The sequence below is a fragment of the Arabidopsis lyrata genome (genome assembly GCF_000004255.2).
Source record: "Arabidopsis lyrata subsp. lyrata unplaced genomic scaffold ARALYscaffold_2, whole genome shotgun sequence".
Lineage (NCBI taxonomy): Eukaryota > Viridiplantae > Streptophyta > Magnoliopsida > Brassicales > Brassicaceae > Arabidopsis > Arabidopsis lyrata.
Genome location: NW_003302554.1, coordinates 7,891,199 through 7,910,067, shown reverse-complemented (window position 1 = coordinate 7,910,067; position 18,869 = coordinate 7,891,199). Strand labels below are relative to the sequence as shown.

Genomic DNA, 18,869 nt, shown 5'->3' with positions numbered 1-18,869 from the left:
TTTGGATGTTCGGTTTCGCCAGTGCATGGACAACTAGTGAATATATGTATATAAATTGGGACTTTTAACTTCAAAAAAAGTCTCTACCATGATCATGGAATAATTTTTTTTACAGTATCTTGCAATAATTTAAGATGACCTTGTTGATTATTCCACAGGATCCAGCTTTCTCCATTTGTTATTTACAGACATGTTATTTTCATTCTTATTTACAAACATATACAAATTGTAACATAAAATACGTTGCGTGAGTAAGCTTAGCAATAAGTAATAACACTTAAAGTTATGGAATAGAAAAATGATAAAAATCCGAGTTCAGAGTAACCATACAATTAGAATGGGATAGAAAAAACCTCGTAGTGTGGATGCTGGTAAAACAATTTTGAGTGGATCTAGCAGTAAAGTCTAATGATTTGGTCGATTTGGTCGGATTAAAACTGCAAGACTGGGAGCTAAGATTAGAGAATATCTCAACCCCACCAAATGTAATAAAATTTCGAATGAATCATTAACCTATAGAGTAGGGTACGGTGGTATGATTCAGTAAATCAGTCCATATTACAAGTCTGATGCGGACATCCAAAGCAAACCAAATCGGGAGTATACCAAACCAACCGGTACATGTATCAAACCGGTTGATATGGAGCATTTTGGAGGATTCTTGCCCAAATGGAGTCATAATCAAGCACAAGGCCTAGAGTTAATTATTCACCAGCAAATTAACCCTAAGAAGACTAATGATGGTTCAAGAGGAATCAAAGACCAGCGAGCCGAATCACCATGTTATGGAAATTTGACCGTTGCACTCTTTTTCCCTTATCTAGGGTTTGTCCCAATGGGTTTACCTAGAAAGGTTTTTAACGAGGCAACATCAAGTCATCAAGGAATCATTTACCAAGCAATTGATTCGAAGATGTTACAAGTACATATAGCTGATGTACTTGCTGACAGACCGGCTGCACTACTTGCTGAACTACTCGCTGAACTACTTTCTGAAGTACTGCGTCAAATGAAGCCAAACAAGGAAATCTTCCTTATACTACACTTGGACGCACCTCAAAGCTACACATGGAAACCAGGAGAACATCTAGGCTACACAAGACATGTACCACACAAACTTTGGTACACCTTACCACACAAGAACCCGCAGAGTTATTACTTGCCATATATGGAGCCGAAGGAGATCAACTTGCAACGACTCTTTCCTTCTTTGTTTGTGCGCTTGTGTGAGAATCTTGAGACCCTCCAGAAGCTTCCAAGACGTCACTACTTCCTCCCCAAGTTGACAAGATACAAGGCACACCTTACTTGTCTTACTTGGACCGATTTTACATTTAATGTCCAATATTTTCATTAATGTTTTGTTTCTTTCTTTGAAGTCTTAGAACGTTGTAATCAGCCCTATATAAGCTGATCATTAGTCTCATTGTAAATCACCCTTGATCATTTTAAAGTAATAGAAACGTTTTCTACTTGTCAAAGTTTGAGTCTTTGTCATTGTTCTGTAGTTCTTTGTGAGTGAGTCACCAAGTACTTCAGGATTCTGCGGATTAAGTTTGTTGAGTGATTCAACATCCTTCATTCGTTCATTGATGGAGTGAGTCGATTACTCCACTGATTGAGCGAGTCAATCACCCTTCTATCCATTAATTCCCCTTGAATCGATCCCACACGAGAGAAGCGATCGCCAGCGTGTCAGATCACCACCTTCATCATCCCACCTTCCGCGTGGCAAGCTTGGAACTCTTGATCATCAAGTGATCTAAAGTTGGATTAGCTCCAATTCTTGCATCATCTGGTATCAGAGCCAAAAGCTCATATCCCCAAGGTTGTATCTCTTCAACCTATATCTTTTTCTATTTTAAGATTTTTTATTTAATTTTTTTTTATAAATTTGAAAACCAAATAAAAATTTTGTTTCTTGCTTTGTTATTGTTTATTTGCTTCAGTACTTTCATTAAAAAAAAAAAATTATTTGCTTCAGTTTATTATTTATTTTATAATTATTATAAGAAAAATCCATAAAAATCATATTTTTTATTAGTTTTCGGAATTTTATTTTTTATAAAATCAGAAAAGAGAAATAAAAATTGTTTTTCCTTTATATTTTCGATTTTGATTCAAAAAAAGAAAAGAAAAGCAAAATAAAATATTTAAGTAATTTGATTGGTTAAAATTTTTTTTAAGTAATTAAAATTTAAATAAATAATTTATTTATTACAAAAACATTAAATTACTATGTTTGAGAAACTTTGATGGTTTCTCTCTGTTGGAGATGCTCTTATTGTTCTTGCCATATTTGTTGAACTACTCTTTGACACACTTTTCCTTCTTTGTGTTTGTGAGGTACGCCCCCTAAAATTTAGAAGTGATAATGGAGTCAGAGGACGAGAATTACACCTGCGAGGCTGATTGGCAAGGTGAGGAAGATAAAAGCCAAAGCTTAACCGGAGAAGATGATGGCTATGAAGGACGATCATGGTGTGAGGATTACTCTAGTTCAGAATTTGGATATGAACCAGATGGAGAAGAACGTGAACCCAAACCACCAGACCCATCCCAAGACACCACGAGCCACCAAGGTTGGTACAGAGGAGAGACTGACCAAGAGAGCAATGCCGACGAGCCCTATGGAGAAAAGTCATGGTGTGAGTCCGAAGAAGAGGAGCCACACCAAGAAAATAGGCCATGGTGCGAGATACCTTACTCTGACCATGAGGAAGAGCACCAAGAAGAGGACAGACCATGGTGCGAGATACCCGAGGATGATTATGACGACACATCAAACGATGGAGTTAAACCATGGTGTGAAGAAACTGATTTCCAAATCAGTTTAGACGAGTCTCAAGCAAGCAATGGTGACGAACCAGAATCTAAAGAAGATTTTGCTCAGGAGAACGAAGCCAAAAGTGAGGCTGGAAGAGATGATTCCGGTGAAGAATACACCGAAGCGGATGAAGACGTAAGTGTGGTAGGAAGAGATGAAGTCCGTTACATAAACTTTGCAGGCCATCACCAAGGGCCAAAAGCTTATTTGCGTTGGGAACAAGAGATAGAAGATTGGTTATAATCTAACCAACATCCGGAGAAAGAAAAGACGATTTATGCGGAGGATACCTTAACTGAGGATGCCTTTAGGCGTTGGGAACAAGATGCATACATCCGTCTTGAATATGACGAACCAGACGCTTCTTGGGAAGAAATGAAGCAACTTTTGTATGAAGAATTCGTGGAAGATACTGGCGACATGCGTCAATACAATCTACGAGTCTACACCAATCCCGAGCCAAGAAGATGGATTCTAGCAAAACCGAAGGCTACACCTAAGAGAGCTTTCATCCCTAAGCCAAAGAAAGAGCCCACACCTGCTCTAAAGGAGAAGACTGAGTCTAAGTCAACATCTCAAGTAAAGAAAAAGAAGTTGAGTACAATTTCGTTGCTTGAACCACACGTTGAACCACACGCTGAACCACATGCTGAACCACACGCTGAACTAAAGCAAGGTAAGTCCTCTAATTCTTTAAAATCAAATGAACCGACATGTTATAGATGTCATAAGAGGGGACATTTTGCTGCAACTTGCACTAAAAGACAAGTAGAAGATGTACATCACTAGAGCTGAAATTGAATGCATCTAACTTCAATGATTGTCTAGTGAATTCAAGTTTAGAAATTCCCAATTCTAGATTAATGCACTTGTCTTTGCCAAAGGTTATTGATGCAGGTCTGTGTCCTAGCATGGATGAAACATCTAAAGAAGTAGACCACAAGGAAGCAACTCTAAAGGAAGTTGAGGATGACATAAGTTTTGAGGAACAACTTTCGGAAACAACAACATTATCACAAGTTTGCCGAAATAAGACTTATGATCAAGCAGCCCTCAAAGGACGTGTGATGATACATCCCTGCTCAACACCAGCTGATCTTGCTTCTAAGATCATCTACATCAAGGCTGAATTGATACCGAACACCTTACATGGTACACAAGTAAGCGAAACTTACTATCTTGTTCGATATTGGCATTATCTTATATTCGAAATGAGTTTCAAGAACCCTATCCATATCATTTCAATTTCCAGTATAATGCACTTGATCTTGTCTTTGAGTGCCAGTGAAAGTACAGGTACCATGAAGATTTGCGAAGATCAAAGAGAAGCCACAACAATGTTACGGTTACTCTTGGATCAAAGCAAACAAGAAGTTGATTCTGGTCTAACACATGAAAAGGTTCAAAGTAACTTATTTCATTATGTTTATGAACGTCCCTTGACTGCCTTAATACACTTGTCTTGTGCCAAAAGTATTGAGACACATGTAGGTAATAAGGAGACACATGTGGATCCAAAAGAGGGATCAACAACGAATGATGTTGTACAGCAATATCAAGATCTTTTGATATGCAAATCTGTCACTAAAGAGAATGAAATTGTTACCAACAACATCCTGCTGCAAGAAGAACCACCGGACCAGCCATCAAATCAACAAACCAAGTTGATTTCGAAAGATACACTCACCGAGTATCTAAGTCAGGTAAGTAAACTATTACTTCTAATTGTTTCTAGCGATTCGAATGATGTGATGATAAACTTGTTAATCCTTAAAGAGTGTGAGAAAATAGTAGATCTTTTAAATAAATCTATGGAACTAATTTCTTGTCTTAGGACATATCAAGTAGCTGATGTACTTTGTGACATACTTTCTGAATCACTTTGTGGAAAAGAAATGGTTCAATCCGAAATTGGTTTACTTGTTTATATTGATCCCATGACTGTTTTAATGCACTTGTTTCTTGCCCAAAGTGTTGATGAACTTGCAGGTACCAACAAAGAACACATGGAACATAAAGGTGATTCACCGGAAGTGATAAAGTCAACGACCAAATTCAAAACCAAAGTGAACCAGCACCATTGATGCTAACACCCTCTATCATGGAGACTAGAAGAGTTTCAAACTCTTGCTTAATCAAAGAGGAACCGCCGGATTTTAAAGCTCAAGCCCAAACCCGAGAAGGAGTTAAGCAAGCAACACGACAACTCAAAGCACCGGATCAAAACAGAGGAGTGATCCTATCTTTCTTGCTCAAAGGAGAGCCACCTGATGCACCATGCATCATCAAACCGCCACCCTACCAAGGTAAGACCCTAGCCTCCCAAAATCGAATGAAAGCTAACTTGCTTTCTCTTGGTGCAGATTGTATAGTTTCGAGGTCGAAACTTTTTCAAGGGAGAGGGTATGATGCGGACATCCAAAGCAAACCAAACCGAGAGTATACCAAACCAATCGGTACATGTATCAAACCGGTTGATATGGAGCATTTTGGAGGATTCTTGCCCAAATGGAGTCATAATCAAGCACAAGGCCTAGGGTTAATTATTCACCAGCAAATTAACCCTAAGAAGACTAATGATGGTTCAAGAGGAATCAAAGACCAGCGAGCCGAATCACCATGTTATGGAAATTTGACCGTTGCACTCTTTTTCCCTTATCTAGGGTTTGTCCCAATGGGTTTACCTAGAAAGGTTTTTAACGAGGCAACATCAAGTCATCAAGGAATCATTTACCAAGCAATTGATTCGAAGATGTTACAAGTACATATAACTGATGTACTTGCTGACAGACCGGCTGCACTACTTGCTGAACTACTCGCTGAACTACTTTCTGAAGTACTGCGTCAAATGAAGCCAAACAAAGAAATCTTCCTTATACTACACTTGGACGCACCTCAAAGCTACACATGGAAACCAGGAGAACATCTAGGCTACACAATAGATGTACCACACAAACTTTGGTACACCTTACCACACAAGAACCCGCAGAGTTATTACTTGCCATATATGGAGCCGAAGGAGATCAACTTGCAACGAATCTTTCCTTCTTTATTTGTGCGCTTGTGTGAGAATCTTGAGACCCTCCAGAAGCTTCCAAGACGTCACTACTTCCTCCCCAAGTTGACAAGATACAAGCCACACCTTACTTGCCTTACTTGGACCGATTTTACATTTAATGTCCAATATTTTCATTAATGTTTTGTTTCTTTCTTTGAAGTCTTAGAACGTTGTAATCAGCCCTATATAAGCTGATCATTAGTCTCATTGTAAATCACCCTTGATCATTTTAAAGTAATAGAAACGTTTTCTACTTGTCAAAGTTTGAGTCTTTGTCATTGTTCTGTAGTTCTTTGTGAGTGAGTCACAAGATACTTCAGGATTCTGCGGATTAAGTTTGTTGAGTGATTCAACATCCTTCATTCGTTCATTGATCGAGTGAGTCGATTACCCCACTGATTGAGCGAGTCAATCACCCTTCTATCCATTAATTCCCCTTGAATCGATCCCACACAAGAGAAGCGATTGCCAGCGTGTCAGATCACCACCTTCATCATCCCACCTTCCGTGTGGCAAGCTTGGAACTCTTGATCATCAAGTGATCTAAAGTTGGATTAGCTCCAATTCTTGCATCAAAGTCGATGTGGAAACGACCAAACAATAAACTCCATAGTGCAAGAACATGTGATTGTTTCAGGTTACAAGTTGCAAAGATAGACTGTCTACAAGTTGAATTGTCCTCAACGATGGATTCTTAATTGATATGATAATGGGAAGCTTGAATCATGGACCTAAGAAGAAGCTTGTACCTAAGGTCATACTCGACCAACCGATCGAGTACATGATCGAGCAGGGGAAGAAGGACATGCTCGACCAACCAATCGAGTACATGATCAAGCAGGAGCAGAAGGACATACTCGACCGGAAAACAAACTACTCGATCGAGTACAAGGCTAAGCAGCATGAAGATGGAGAGCTTGAAGCTAAAGAGGATGAAGCATTGCATGTTCTTAGTGGACCAATGACAAGATCAAAGATGAAACTACTAAATCAAGCTACACAACACTTCTACCACCTATTGAGGGTAATCTTAAACAAGAAGTTTGTCCAACCACATTGGTTGTGATTCAAGCCGTTTAACCGACAACAACGGAGGTATGTGACTTGCACTCTTTTTCCCTCCTCTTGATTTTGTCTTTTGGGTTTTCCAAGAGAGGTTTTTAACGAAGCAAGCCCACACTCTATCTACCACAGCCCATTGTTGTATCGCAGCCCGTTGCCAGGGAAAAGCCCATTTCGTTTGAATTCAGTCTTTGTGCGTTTAATTTCGTTTTCTTTCCCTAGGTTGACTCTACAACTTCCTATACTCTCTTCTTCTTCTTTATATTCGGTTCTCCTCCATTGTAAACGATCATCAAACATTTTCTTATCAAAATCTCTATCTGAATTTGTTTCATCTTGAGTTTGTGTGTGTAATATCACGATCTCATCTTGAGACTGCTCTTGGTGTGTCATATCTAAGCAGAATCAAGCCTCGTGAACCCATCTTTCAGGCTGATAATTCTGTGATTTTTCTAGAATTTTACACTTTGTTTTAATTGATGTTTTGATTGTTGTGGTTGGCTAAGGGTGATTTGAGCTACTGTTGACGTGAACAAGAGTCAATTGTGGTTGTGTGGTGTTGTTCTTTGTTCAAAAAACATCCCTAAGCTGAGGTGAGCGCGTGACCATGAGCTTTTCTAAGCGATTGGGATTATGTGCACCAAGCAGTATCGTTTGATCATTTCCTTGAAAACACCACCATCCTATACAAATAGTTGGATCCGAAGATTTCCAAGAGCCATCAATCCGACATCTTAAAGATTGGATTAGGCTTTCCAAATTTTTCGTAATAATTCTCGTTTCGATTAGTTCCAACTGAGCATCTTCCCACATTAATTTCTCACTCAAATCGTGATTTAAAATATCTGTGGGTTCAGAGTATTCCTTTGAAAACTTTTTTATTCCTATCTTTCCATATGAACCACAAAATCCAAGCAAAACAGTTGGTTATTTCTCTCCAATCTAGAGGAGGTGGCATCCTCCAATAAAGATAATCTAGATTTGAAAATTCCGAGCTTAAAGGAAAAGTACCTGAAGGTTTTGTGAATAATTCCCATATTTTTTTAGAATGAGAACATTCAAATAGAGAATGATTTATTGTTTCTCTGCCATCTCTCACATTTTATAGATAATATCACAACGAATCCCTCAATGTGCTAATTTGGAGGTAATCGCCAAGGATCCCGATGCAATTTTCCATAAGAAATGTTTTGTTTTTGGTGGAGCTTTGACTTTTCAAGCTTGTGCTTGTAATTTTCTATAATTTGGGTCCCATTCGATCGTTTTTGTTAACCTCCGAGCAAGTGGATATCCTGACTTTACTGTATAATTTTTTGATTTTGTATAATGCCAAATAAGCCTATCTGGTTTATAAACTTGACTAATAGTTAGTCCACTAATAATTTGAATATCCGCCGGATCCAAAAATTCTTGTAAAATGGGAAGGCGCCATTCTTTAGAAACCGGATTAATTAAATGGTTAACCATTAGGCTTGGAAGTAACAAATTCCCTCTTTCATTTGCGGGGCGTGGATTAACATCGGGAATCTAAAGATCTCGCCATACTGATATGATAAAACCCGACCCTAGGAACCATCTTGCACCCATTTCAACAAGTCTTTTAGTCGAAAAAATACTATTCCATCCAAATGATGGAGAGTTTGGCTTTTTAGCATTTAAAAGATGAACATTCCTGAAATATCTACATCTTAGCACTCGAGCTACTAAAGAGTATGAAAGAGATGGTCTGAAAGAGAATCTATCTTATATAATAAGGTAAGGTTTCCTCTAGACACAAACTACCACAAGCTGGCAAGTGGCATCTAAGAACTCGACACATGTTATTTTTCTTCTTATTTTATATTTAGTTTTTTAAAAAACAGATCAATTCATACAAAATTAACATAAAATATTTTGTTCCAACATAATTTAAATGTTTAAGCGATATGATTTTTTCAAACTTTTTTCTCAATTAACACTTATAATTTTAGAATAAATCACACATATAAAAAATAGTGTTTTACTCTCACCCTATTGAACTCTTTGACATCTACAATAAAATGATTAGTTATCTATCTTATAAAATAAAGTAAGGTTTTCTCTAAACACAAACTACCACAAGCTGACATGTGGCATATTATAAAATAAAGTAAGGTTTTCTTCTTATTTTACATTTAGTTTTTCAAAAAAAAAAACAAATCAATTCATACAAAAATTAACATAAAATATTTTGTGTAAACATAATTTAAATGTTTTAGCGATATGATTTTTTTTAATTTTTGGTCTCAGTTAAAACTAATAATTTTAGAATAAATCATACATATAAAAAACTAGTTTTTCACTCTCCCTATTAAACTATTTGACATCTACAATAAAAAGATTAGTTATATTATTTTTTTTCACTACAGAATGAAAATATAAAATTCGATTCGTTTTGGTAAAAGTTAAATGACCATGATGAGATAATTTAAAATCAAAACAATAGCTCAGGTTAAGAGAAATAATTCTTTGCACGGCTCAAGTTGTTGAGTTTGGGTTTATTTCAAAACTATAGCTACCCACTTTTTGTACCTATTTTTTTTAACCCAAAGATGAATAAATTACACATTTCAACAAAAAAAAAGAATTAAAAAAAAATAAATAAATAAACATATTAAGAGTACCCACATTTATAAACAACTTATATAATAAAGTAAGGTTTCTTCTAAACACAAACTACTACAAGCTGACACGTGGCACATAAATTATATTACGACTTAAAAATTAGAGGGTTAATTTTTTAAAATATAAATATTATGTTGTGTCTATAGAAAAATAAAATTCTATGAATTCGTTTTGCTCATAAATTTTTTTTTGACCCTTTTTATCCATGGACGTGGGCCCATGAAGAATAGTGGTCGGGACGTTACAGGTGGTATCAGAGCCGACCCCAAGCGAGTGTGGAGTCAAGATGGCTCACACCGCTGGGGGTGACGGTCTTGATGCGCAACGAAGACGTTGCGATTTGTTAGTGGGGGTGAATTGTAACACCCCGGTTTCAGAAATATGGTGGTGCATGCGGAGAGGTTTAAAAGAATTGATTTGGCCACCTATGTTACTAAAGTGCACTTATCTTTTCAGTCAACTGTCTTGAGAGAACTCCACTGTTAAGCGTGCTTGGAATGGAGTAGTTTCAAGATGAGTGACCTTCTGGAAAGTGATTGTCGGAACTGTGTGAGTGAGGACAAAATACAAGGAAAGATCATGTGGTGATTTGTAGCATCGGTAAACAAGTAATTAAATTCTCCCAGACGTAATGAACAGGCCGTCAAACATGGGTGGGCCCATGGGCCAAGAGAGGACGTGGGGCCCATTAAGAGTGGTGGCGGTCGGGGCGTTACGACCCAGAGTGTGAGTGGTATGAGTATGATACCCAATGTTCGTAAGATTATACGATCCAGAGTGTAAGTGGTATAAGTATGATACCCAGAGCTCGTAAGATCGTATGGTCCAGAGTGAGAGTGGTATGAGTGTGATACAGACAGCTCGAAGGACTTTTTGGCCCGAGAGTGGGAGTGGTATGGGGTATCCAGAACTCGAAGACTTTGTGTCTGAGAGTGGAGGGGTATGAGGTGAGTTGTGAGCAATAGGTCTATGATGGGAGTCTAAAGCATAGTGATTTAACAATGATAGTGTTACTTTTTGACCTTGTGATCAGATTGTGTTGGCCGGATGGGTCAAGGGACGAGTAAGTCGTTGCGACGATGATAGTTGGAATTATTACAGAATAGACAATGTCCTAAGATTCGAGGACGAATCTCTGTAAGTGGGGGAGAATTATAACACCCGTGTTCCAAAAAGAATGAAATAGTTGTGTTTATATCGGAAATTGGAGTGGTATCGGTTCAATTCTAAATGGTTTACTAAGGTAGTGGAGTGATTGATTAAACCAAAGAGGGATTTAATTAATTTATGGTTAAATTTAATTAAACCAAAAGCCCTAATATTTTTTCATAGGTTCACACCTAATCTCATCCTCCTCCTCTTTTTGATTGTCGTTGCCTGCACTTAGAGAAAAGAGAGAGAGGATTTTGGCGTGAGGAAGAGAGGGAAAGAGGGAGAGAGGCAGGCTGAAACTTTGGTGAAAGGAGAGAGAGCCAGACCAGACACGTTTAGGTAGAAGAGAGTTTCGACATATCAATTCGTTTCCAAAAGTAACGAAATTTACTAGGATTGTAGGTAAGACTTATATCTAGTTATATATTCGAGTCAATATTCTAAGAGTTATCCCTATTTTTGTGAGCTCTTCTGTTTTAGACGCGATTTGGACCAGTGTGTGTTAAAAGAGAGATTGCGAGCGAACCCTTGGTCTGATCGTCATGATATTTTGTTGGTAGCTTCAGGACAAGTAGAGAAAGCTTTTCAACGGTGGGATTTAAAAGTGGACGGTTATATCTTTCAGGCTGACAATTCTGTGATTTTTCCAGAATTTAACAGTTGGTTTTTATTAATGTTTTGATTGTTGTGGTTCGCTATTAGGGTGATTTTGAGATACTGTTGACGTGAGAAAGAAGTCAACTGTGGTTGTGTGGTGTTGTTCTTGTTCAAAAATCATCCCTAAGCTGAGGTGAGTGCGTGACCATGAGCTTATCTAAGCGATTGGGATTATGTGATTGTTGTTATGATGTGTAGGTGGGATTTTTGATGGATCAAGAATTTAAATCCATGTGATGGTTGTGTTATGAGATGATTGTCATTGGCTTGGTTTGTTTTCATGAATTATATGTTGATATGTGGTCTTAGTTGCTTATGTGTATAGCTCGTAGATGAGAGGATCGCCTCACTAAGTATTTATTTAAATACTTATGCATCGCTTTTCTTGGTGCAGGTAAAGATAAAGAGTGATCGTGGAATCATGACGAGGAGAGGAGGATGATCTAGGGTGTCGTTGGTGTTAGTTTATTATTTTTAGTATGATGGATTTTTGGATGATAAGTTGTTAGAATTGTTAGATAATTTGTTGGTTTATGTTGGTTAAGTTATAATAAGTTGAATTTGGATTTTTGTTTTGAATTGTGTTGGTTTTGGAATGATTTTTAATTAGGGAAAATTTATTAATATTTACGGGGATATTAGTTAATTAATTTAAAAAAAAAACGGGTCGGGTTGGTTCAGTTGGTATCTGAGCCGAACCCAGACGTGTGTGGAGTCAAAATGGGCTCACACCGTTGGGGGTGACGGTCTTGGTACGCAACGAGGACGTTGCGATCTGTTAATAGGGGTAAATTGTAATCCCCCAGTTTCAAGAATATGGTGGTGCATGCAGAGAGGTTTAAAAGAATTGATTTGGCCACCTATGTCACCAAAGTGCACTTATCTTTTCGGTCAACCATCCTGAGAGAGCTCTACAGTTAAGCGTGCTTGGGCTGGAGTAGTTTCAGGATGGTTGACCTTCCGGAAACTGATTGTCGGAACTATGTGAGTGAGGACAAAACAAAGGAAAAGATCATGTGGTGATATGTAGGCTCGGCAAACAAGTCATTAAAGGCTCCCAGACGTAACAGACCGACCGTCAGACATGGGTGGGCCCACGGGCCGAAAGAGGACGTGGGGCCCATTAAAAGAGGTGGCGGTCGGGGCGTTACGACCCAGAGTGTGAGTGGTATGAGTATGATACCCAGAGCTCGTAAGATTATACGATCCTGAGTGTGAGTGATATGAGTATGATACCCAGAGCTCGTAAGGTCGTATGGTCCTGAGTGAGAGTGGTATGAGTGTGATACAGACAGCTCGAAGGACTTTTTGGCCCGAGAGTGGGAGTGGTATGGGGTATCCAGAACTCGAAGACTTTGTGTCTGAGAGTGGAGGGGTATGAGGTGAGTTGTGAGCAATAGGTCTATGATGGGAGTCTAAAGCATAGTGATTTAACAATGATAGTGTTACTTTTTGACCTTGTGATCAGATTGTGTTGGCCGGATGGGTCAAGGGACGAGTAAGTCGTTGCGACGATGATAGTTGGAATTATTACAGAATAGACAATGTCCTAAGATTCGAGGACGAATCTCTGTAAGTGGGGGAGAATTATAACACCCGTGTTCCAAAAAGAATGAAATAGTTGTGTTTATATCGGAAATTGGAGTGGTATCGGTTCAATTCTAAATGGTTTACTAAGGTAGTGGAGTGATTGATTAAACCAAAGAGGGATTTAATTAATTTATGGTTAAATTTAATTAAACCAAAAGCCCTAATATTTTTTCATAGGTTCATACCTAATCTCATCCTCCTCCTCTTTTTGACTGTCGTTGCCTGCACTTAGAGAAAAGAGAGAGAGGATTTTGGCGTGAGGAAGAGAGGGAAAGAGGGAGAGAGGCAGGCTGAAACTTTGGTGAAAGGAGAGAGAGCCAGACCAGACACGTTTAGGTAGAAGAGAGTTTCGACATATCAATTCGTTTCCAAAAGTAACGAAATTTTCTAGGATTGTAGGTAAGACTTATATCTAGTTATATATTCGAGTCAAAATTCTAAGAGTTATCCCTATTTTTGTGAGCTCTTCTGTTTTAGACGCGATTTGGACTAGTGTGTGTTAAAAGAGAGATTGCGAGCGAACCCTTGGTCTGATCGTCATGATATTTTGTTGGTAGCTTCAGGACAAGTAGAGAAAGCTTTTTAACGGTGGGATTTGAAAGTGGACAGTTATATCTTTCAGGCTGACAATTCTGTGATTTTTTCCAGAATTTAACAGTTGGTTTTTATTAATGTTTTGATTGTTGTGGTTCGCTATTAGGGTGATTTTGAGATACTGTTGACGTGAGAAAGAAGTCAACTGTGGTTGTGTGGTGTTGTTCTTGTTCAAAAATCATCCCTAAGCTGAGGTGAGTGCGTGACCATGAGCTTATCTAAGCGATTGGGATTATGTGATTGTTGTTATGATGTGTAGGTGGGATTTTTGATGGATCAAGAATTTAAATCCATGTGATGGTTGTGTTATGAGATGATTGTCATTGGCTTGGTTTGTTTTCATGAATTATATGTTGATATGTGGTCTTAGTTGCTTATGTGTATAGCTCGTAGATGAGAGGATCGCCTCACTAAGTATTTATTTAAATACCTATGCATCGCTTTTCTTGGTGCATGTAAAGATAAAGTGTGATCGTGGAATCATGACGAGGAGAGGAGGATGATCTAGGGTGTCATTGGTGTTAGTTTATTATTTTTAGTATGATGGATTTTTGGATGATAAGTTGTTAGAATTGTTAGATAATTTGTTGGTTTATGTTGGTTAAGTTATAATAAGTTGAATTTGGATTTTTGTTTTGAATTGTGTTGGTTTTGGAATGATTTTTAATTAGGGAAAATTTATTAATATTTACGGGGATATTAGTTAATTAATTTAAAAAAAAAACGGGTCGGGTTGGTTCAGTTGGTATCTGAGCCGAACCCAGACGTGTGTGGAGTCAAAATGGGCTCACACCGTTGGGGGTGACGGTCTTGGTACGCAACGAGGACGTTGCGATCTGTTAATAGGGGTAAATTGTAATCCCCCAGTTTCAAGAATATGGTGGTGCATGCAGAGAGGTTTAAAAGAATTGATTTGGCCACCTATGTCACCAAAGTGCACTTATCTTTTCGGTCAACCATCCTGAGAGAGCTCTACAGTTAAGCGTGCTTGGGCTGGAGTAGTTTCAGGATGGTTGACCTTCCGGAAACTGATTGTCGGAACTATGTGAGTGAGGACAAAACAAAGGAAAAGATCATGTGGTGATATGTAGGCTCGGCAAACAAGTCATTAAAGGCTCCCAGACGTAACAGACCGACCGTCAGACATGGGTGGGCCCACGAGCCGAAAGAGGACGTGGGGCCCATTAAAAGAGGTGGCGGTCGGGGCGTTACGACCCAGAGTGTGAGTGGTATGAGTATGATACCCAGAGCTCGTAAGATTATACGATCCTGAGTGTGAGTGATATGAGTATGATACCCAGAGCTCGTAAGGTCGTATGGTCCTGAGTGAGAGTGGTATGAGTGTGATACCGATAGCTCGAAGGACTTTGTAGCCTGAGAATGGGAGTGGTATGGGGTACCCAGAACTCGAAGACTTTGCGTCTGAGAGTCACTACAAGAAAACAGCTGATTTACGACTGCAATATTAGTCGTAATGTAGTCGTTAAAAGACAAGTTACGACTAAGTTACGACTATAAGCGGTAGTCGTAAATCGAGAGTCGCTAAATGTTATAGTCGTAATTTCAGTCGTTATTTACCGACTACGTTACGACTATAGGGTGCAGTCGTAACAGTAGTCGTAACATAGTCGTTAAATTTAACGACTATGTTACGACTATGTTACGACTAATCTGCATATATTGTAGTGTAGTCGTAAAGATTATAGTGACTATTTTCCAACTGATTTACGACTGTTTGGCGACTGTATTTAGAAGAAAAATGGCATGTTCGATTTTCTATTTTGCATTGACCTAAAATGCTAAATTGAAATACTAAATTGAAAAGTAAATAAGCTAAAAACATAGATTCACTTCATTTAAAAGAAACAAAGTTGAGTCATACCAAACAAAAACAAGTCTTTAAAACAACTGAGAGAAGAACTTAGTTTATGTACTTGGGGAAAGATTTAAAAGGAACCTAAACAAGAAGCTGATAGATAGGAGTTCAAGAAGTTGGGGGAAGACCGGTTGAGAGAGGCTCTGTGGTTTCTGCAGCCGAATGAGTCTTCATGAAGTCCAAAAAGGCTGGATCAGTTTGTCGGAGGTACTTCTCCACCAAGGACAAGTGCTCGAGCTTCTCCTTTTGCTCTTTTTCACGCCTTGTATTTTCAGCAGCCTGCTCTTCGATTTTTTTTTGAGCTTCCTTCAGTTGCTCTTGGATTGCCACAAAAGATGCAGAGTCTCCGGGTTGCTTGCGCTTGCCATTTTTAAGAATTCCCTTGAGGCTGCCAACTCCATAGAGAGTTCCTCTTGAATCCTTCTCAGTGGACTGTGAATGACAAGAGAAAAAGAATGTAGATTAGAACTCTATAAAAGTCAAAAAACAATATATGTGGATTGTGATAAATTGTACTTAACGTGAAGAAATATGGCTGTATATTCATCTGTTGTTAGCTCTCGAGGTCGTGAAGCGCCGTCCGAATCATATACCTCCAGCTCAGACAACTTCTGTTGCACATTCTTCTCATAAACCTTAGCTATTTTCTCTGCCTTCCGATCCACAAAAGAACCATCAGCCCTTGTATGAGTCTTAATGAAGACCTCACCAAGACTCACTGGTCTTCCCAATAGTTCTTCCTGCGATGTTTCAAAATATGTAATGATTAGCACAAAATCATAGAACAAAAGAGTGATAGAAAAAGACAGATATACTAACCAATTCGTATTGGATTTGCTGATATGACTTTGGCCCTGACAAGTGGATGTGAGGACCGAGACCATTACGGTCAGACATACGAGCCTTTGAATAAATCTGACTCCTCTTCTGTGCTTCTTCAGTATCCCAATACGCAACCATTATTTTCCAGGTATCTTCATAGATCCAGTCGGGTTTTTCACGACTCGTCCTTGCGTTGCTTACCATGTCCTTCATCCGGCGTCCACAGATTTCCTCGAACCACCATTGAACTGTCCCTGTTATCAAGGGATCCCAGGTGTGGGTTTTCTACAACACAAAGACATCAAGACCAGAGTTAGTGGAAGAACAAAAATGCAACCAGATTTGAAGGCTATAGGACATAAGACTTTACCGCAAACTCGAGGAAGTATCTTTCTTGTCTCGCACGAGGCACACAAGTCCAACTATAATAAGGACCATCAAATTTGTTAGTAAAGATTTTAGTAATCTTCCTAACAAGTCTTGATTTTTCATCGCGCTCAAACCTGCAGCATTTGTAAACAAGTGAAGAAGTTAATAGTATCAAACAAATCAAAACAAGTAAACAAGTAAAAACAAATATCAAACAAGTCAAAACAATTCATAACAAGTATCAAACAAGTCATTACTAGTATGAAACAAGTAGATTGAACCTGCAGCATTTGTAAACAAGTGAAGAAGTTAATAGTATCAAACAAATCAAAACAAGCAAAGAAGTCAAAACAAATATCAAACAAGTCAAACAATTCATAACAAGTATCAAACAAGTCATTACTAGTATGAAACAAGTAAAATCAACTATCAAACAAGTATCAAATCAAGTATCAACCTAAGATTATAAATCTAACTCAGACTCAGCAATTACTACAAGAGTTTAAAAATAAAGAGACCAGATGCATGTGTCAAACGAGAGACCAACTACTAACCATCAAAGACAAGAATCATGTGTGAATACACTAACACATCAAAACTATCAACCTAAAACATCAAACTAAGATACCTAAGAGACATCAAACATATCTTATAACACTCACACTCACACATCAATGGATCAAGAGACATATACCAAGTTGTGTTTGGCAGCGGTGTTGGAGAGAGGACGGTGGTAAACTTCTCGCGGTTTGGCACCAGAAGCAAGGCATTTAGATCCCTCATTGTGTCCTCCTGTAGCTCCGGCAACATTGGTTCTAAAGTATCCTGGAAATTATTCCCTTGAGATGATGGATGAGACTGAGCCTGAGAGTGATGAAGTGGAGATCCTGGAGGATCCACTTGTTCAGGAGGTTGCTGTCTAGGATCCCGAGAAGGTTGTTGTCGAGGTTCCTGTTGTCGAGAAGGTTGCTGTCTAGGATCCCGAGAAGGTTGTTGTCGAGAAGGTTGCTGTCGAGGCTGTGCCTGCTGTCGAGGTTGTTCCTGCTGGACTTCTTGTTCAGACAACCCATGGTCTTCACGTGGTTGATTCACCGAGCTCTGGAAAAGCCTTTGTGGCGGTGGATAGTCCCGGAAATGAGAAGCTCTTGACGTAGACAGTTGAGGGGAAACGCGGACTGGCTGGACTTGCTCAAGGGGCGACTCAGGCTGAGGAATCTGCTCCTCTGGCGCCGGCGTGAACTCGTATTGAGGAGGTAAAGGGTTTTTTCTTTTCGATGTGTTGGGTTTGGAACCGACTGGCCTCTGAGACACATTTGGAATGGATAATCTCTTGCGGCCTCGACGTTTGTTGTTAGCTAGAGGCATGGCTAGATCGATTTGAGAATGAGCAAGAGATTTGAGGAAGAGATTGACGAAGAGATTCGATTTGTAGAACGAAATCAGGGTTTCGATGAGGGATTTGATTAGAGATTCGATTTGAGACTAAGGAAGAGATTGAGGAAGAGATTGAGGAAGGAGAAGAGAGTGAGAATGAAATTAGGGTTTCTGATTCCCTTTGTGCGTTTTCTTCAGAGGGAAAACGAGTGGGCATGCCGAATTGGGCTTAAAATTTGGGTTTGGTTTCGCGGTTTTTATTAAACCCAAAATTTTCACTATAGTCGCTAATTTGTCGCCAAATAGTCGCTATTTTAATTTTAATTTTAATTTTAATTTTTAAGAGTATAAAGTTTAATTTTTATAGTTTATAATAATTGTATTGATGGTTTAGAAACTTTAATTTATAAGTAAATGGTTTTTATTTGTAAAAATATATAATGGTTAATTATTAGTTTTTATGCTTTCTTAATTAATTCTAAGATACAGAATAAAAAATTTCATATTTGTAGTTTATGTGATTTAACTTTTGGAGGTATATATATAGATAATGTTATATATTATAAGTTTTAATTATAGGGATATTAAGTTTTAAAAAATTATAACTAGTGTTTGATTTAGTTATTGGGGTTTATTTAAGGGTTAGGGTCTATATTTAGGGTTAGGATATAAGTTTCAAAATCTTAATTTGGTATCTATGTATATAGATTTAGGTTACTTAAATAGCTACTGATTTCCGACTAAAAGGCGATTGAGATAGCGACTCGGTTATATAGTCGCTAAATGGCGACTCATGAACGACTAATCACAAATAGTCGTATAATAGTCGCCAAATAGTGGCTATA

General features: G+C 38.4%; 1 protein-coding gene across 1 annotated transcript; it reads right to left on the bottom strand.

The window, feature by feature from the left end:
* Nucleotides 1-15,410: 15,410 nt before the first annotated feature.
* On the bottom strand, nucleotides 15,411-18,384 carry LOC110230931. The gene is made up of 5 exons (XM_021035245.1): nucleotides 17,345-18,384; nucleotides 16,652-16,784; nucleotides 16,279-16,566; nucleotides 15,981-16,199; nucleotides 15,411-15,891 (listed from the first exon to the last, which is right to left on the bottom strand). Exons 1-5 carry the CDS (start codon nucleotides 18,013-18,015, stop codon nucleotides 15,568-15,570), a joined length of 1,635 nt encoding a protein of 544 aa, XP_020890904.1. The 5' UTR covers nucleotides 18,016-18,384; the 3' UTR covers nucleotides 15,411-15,567.
* Between the last annotated feature and the right edge of the window lie 485 nt (nucleotides 18,385-18,869).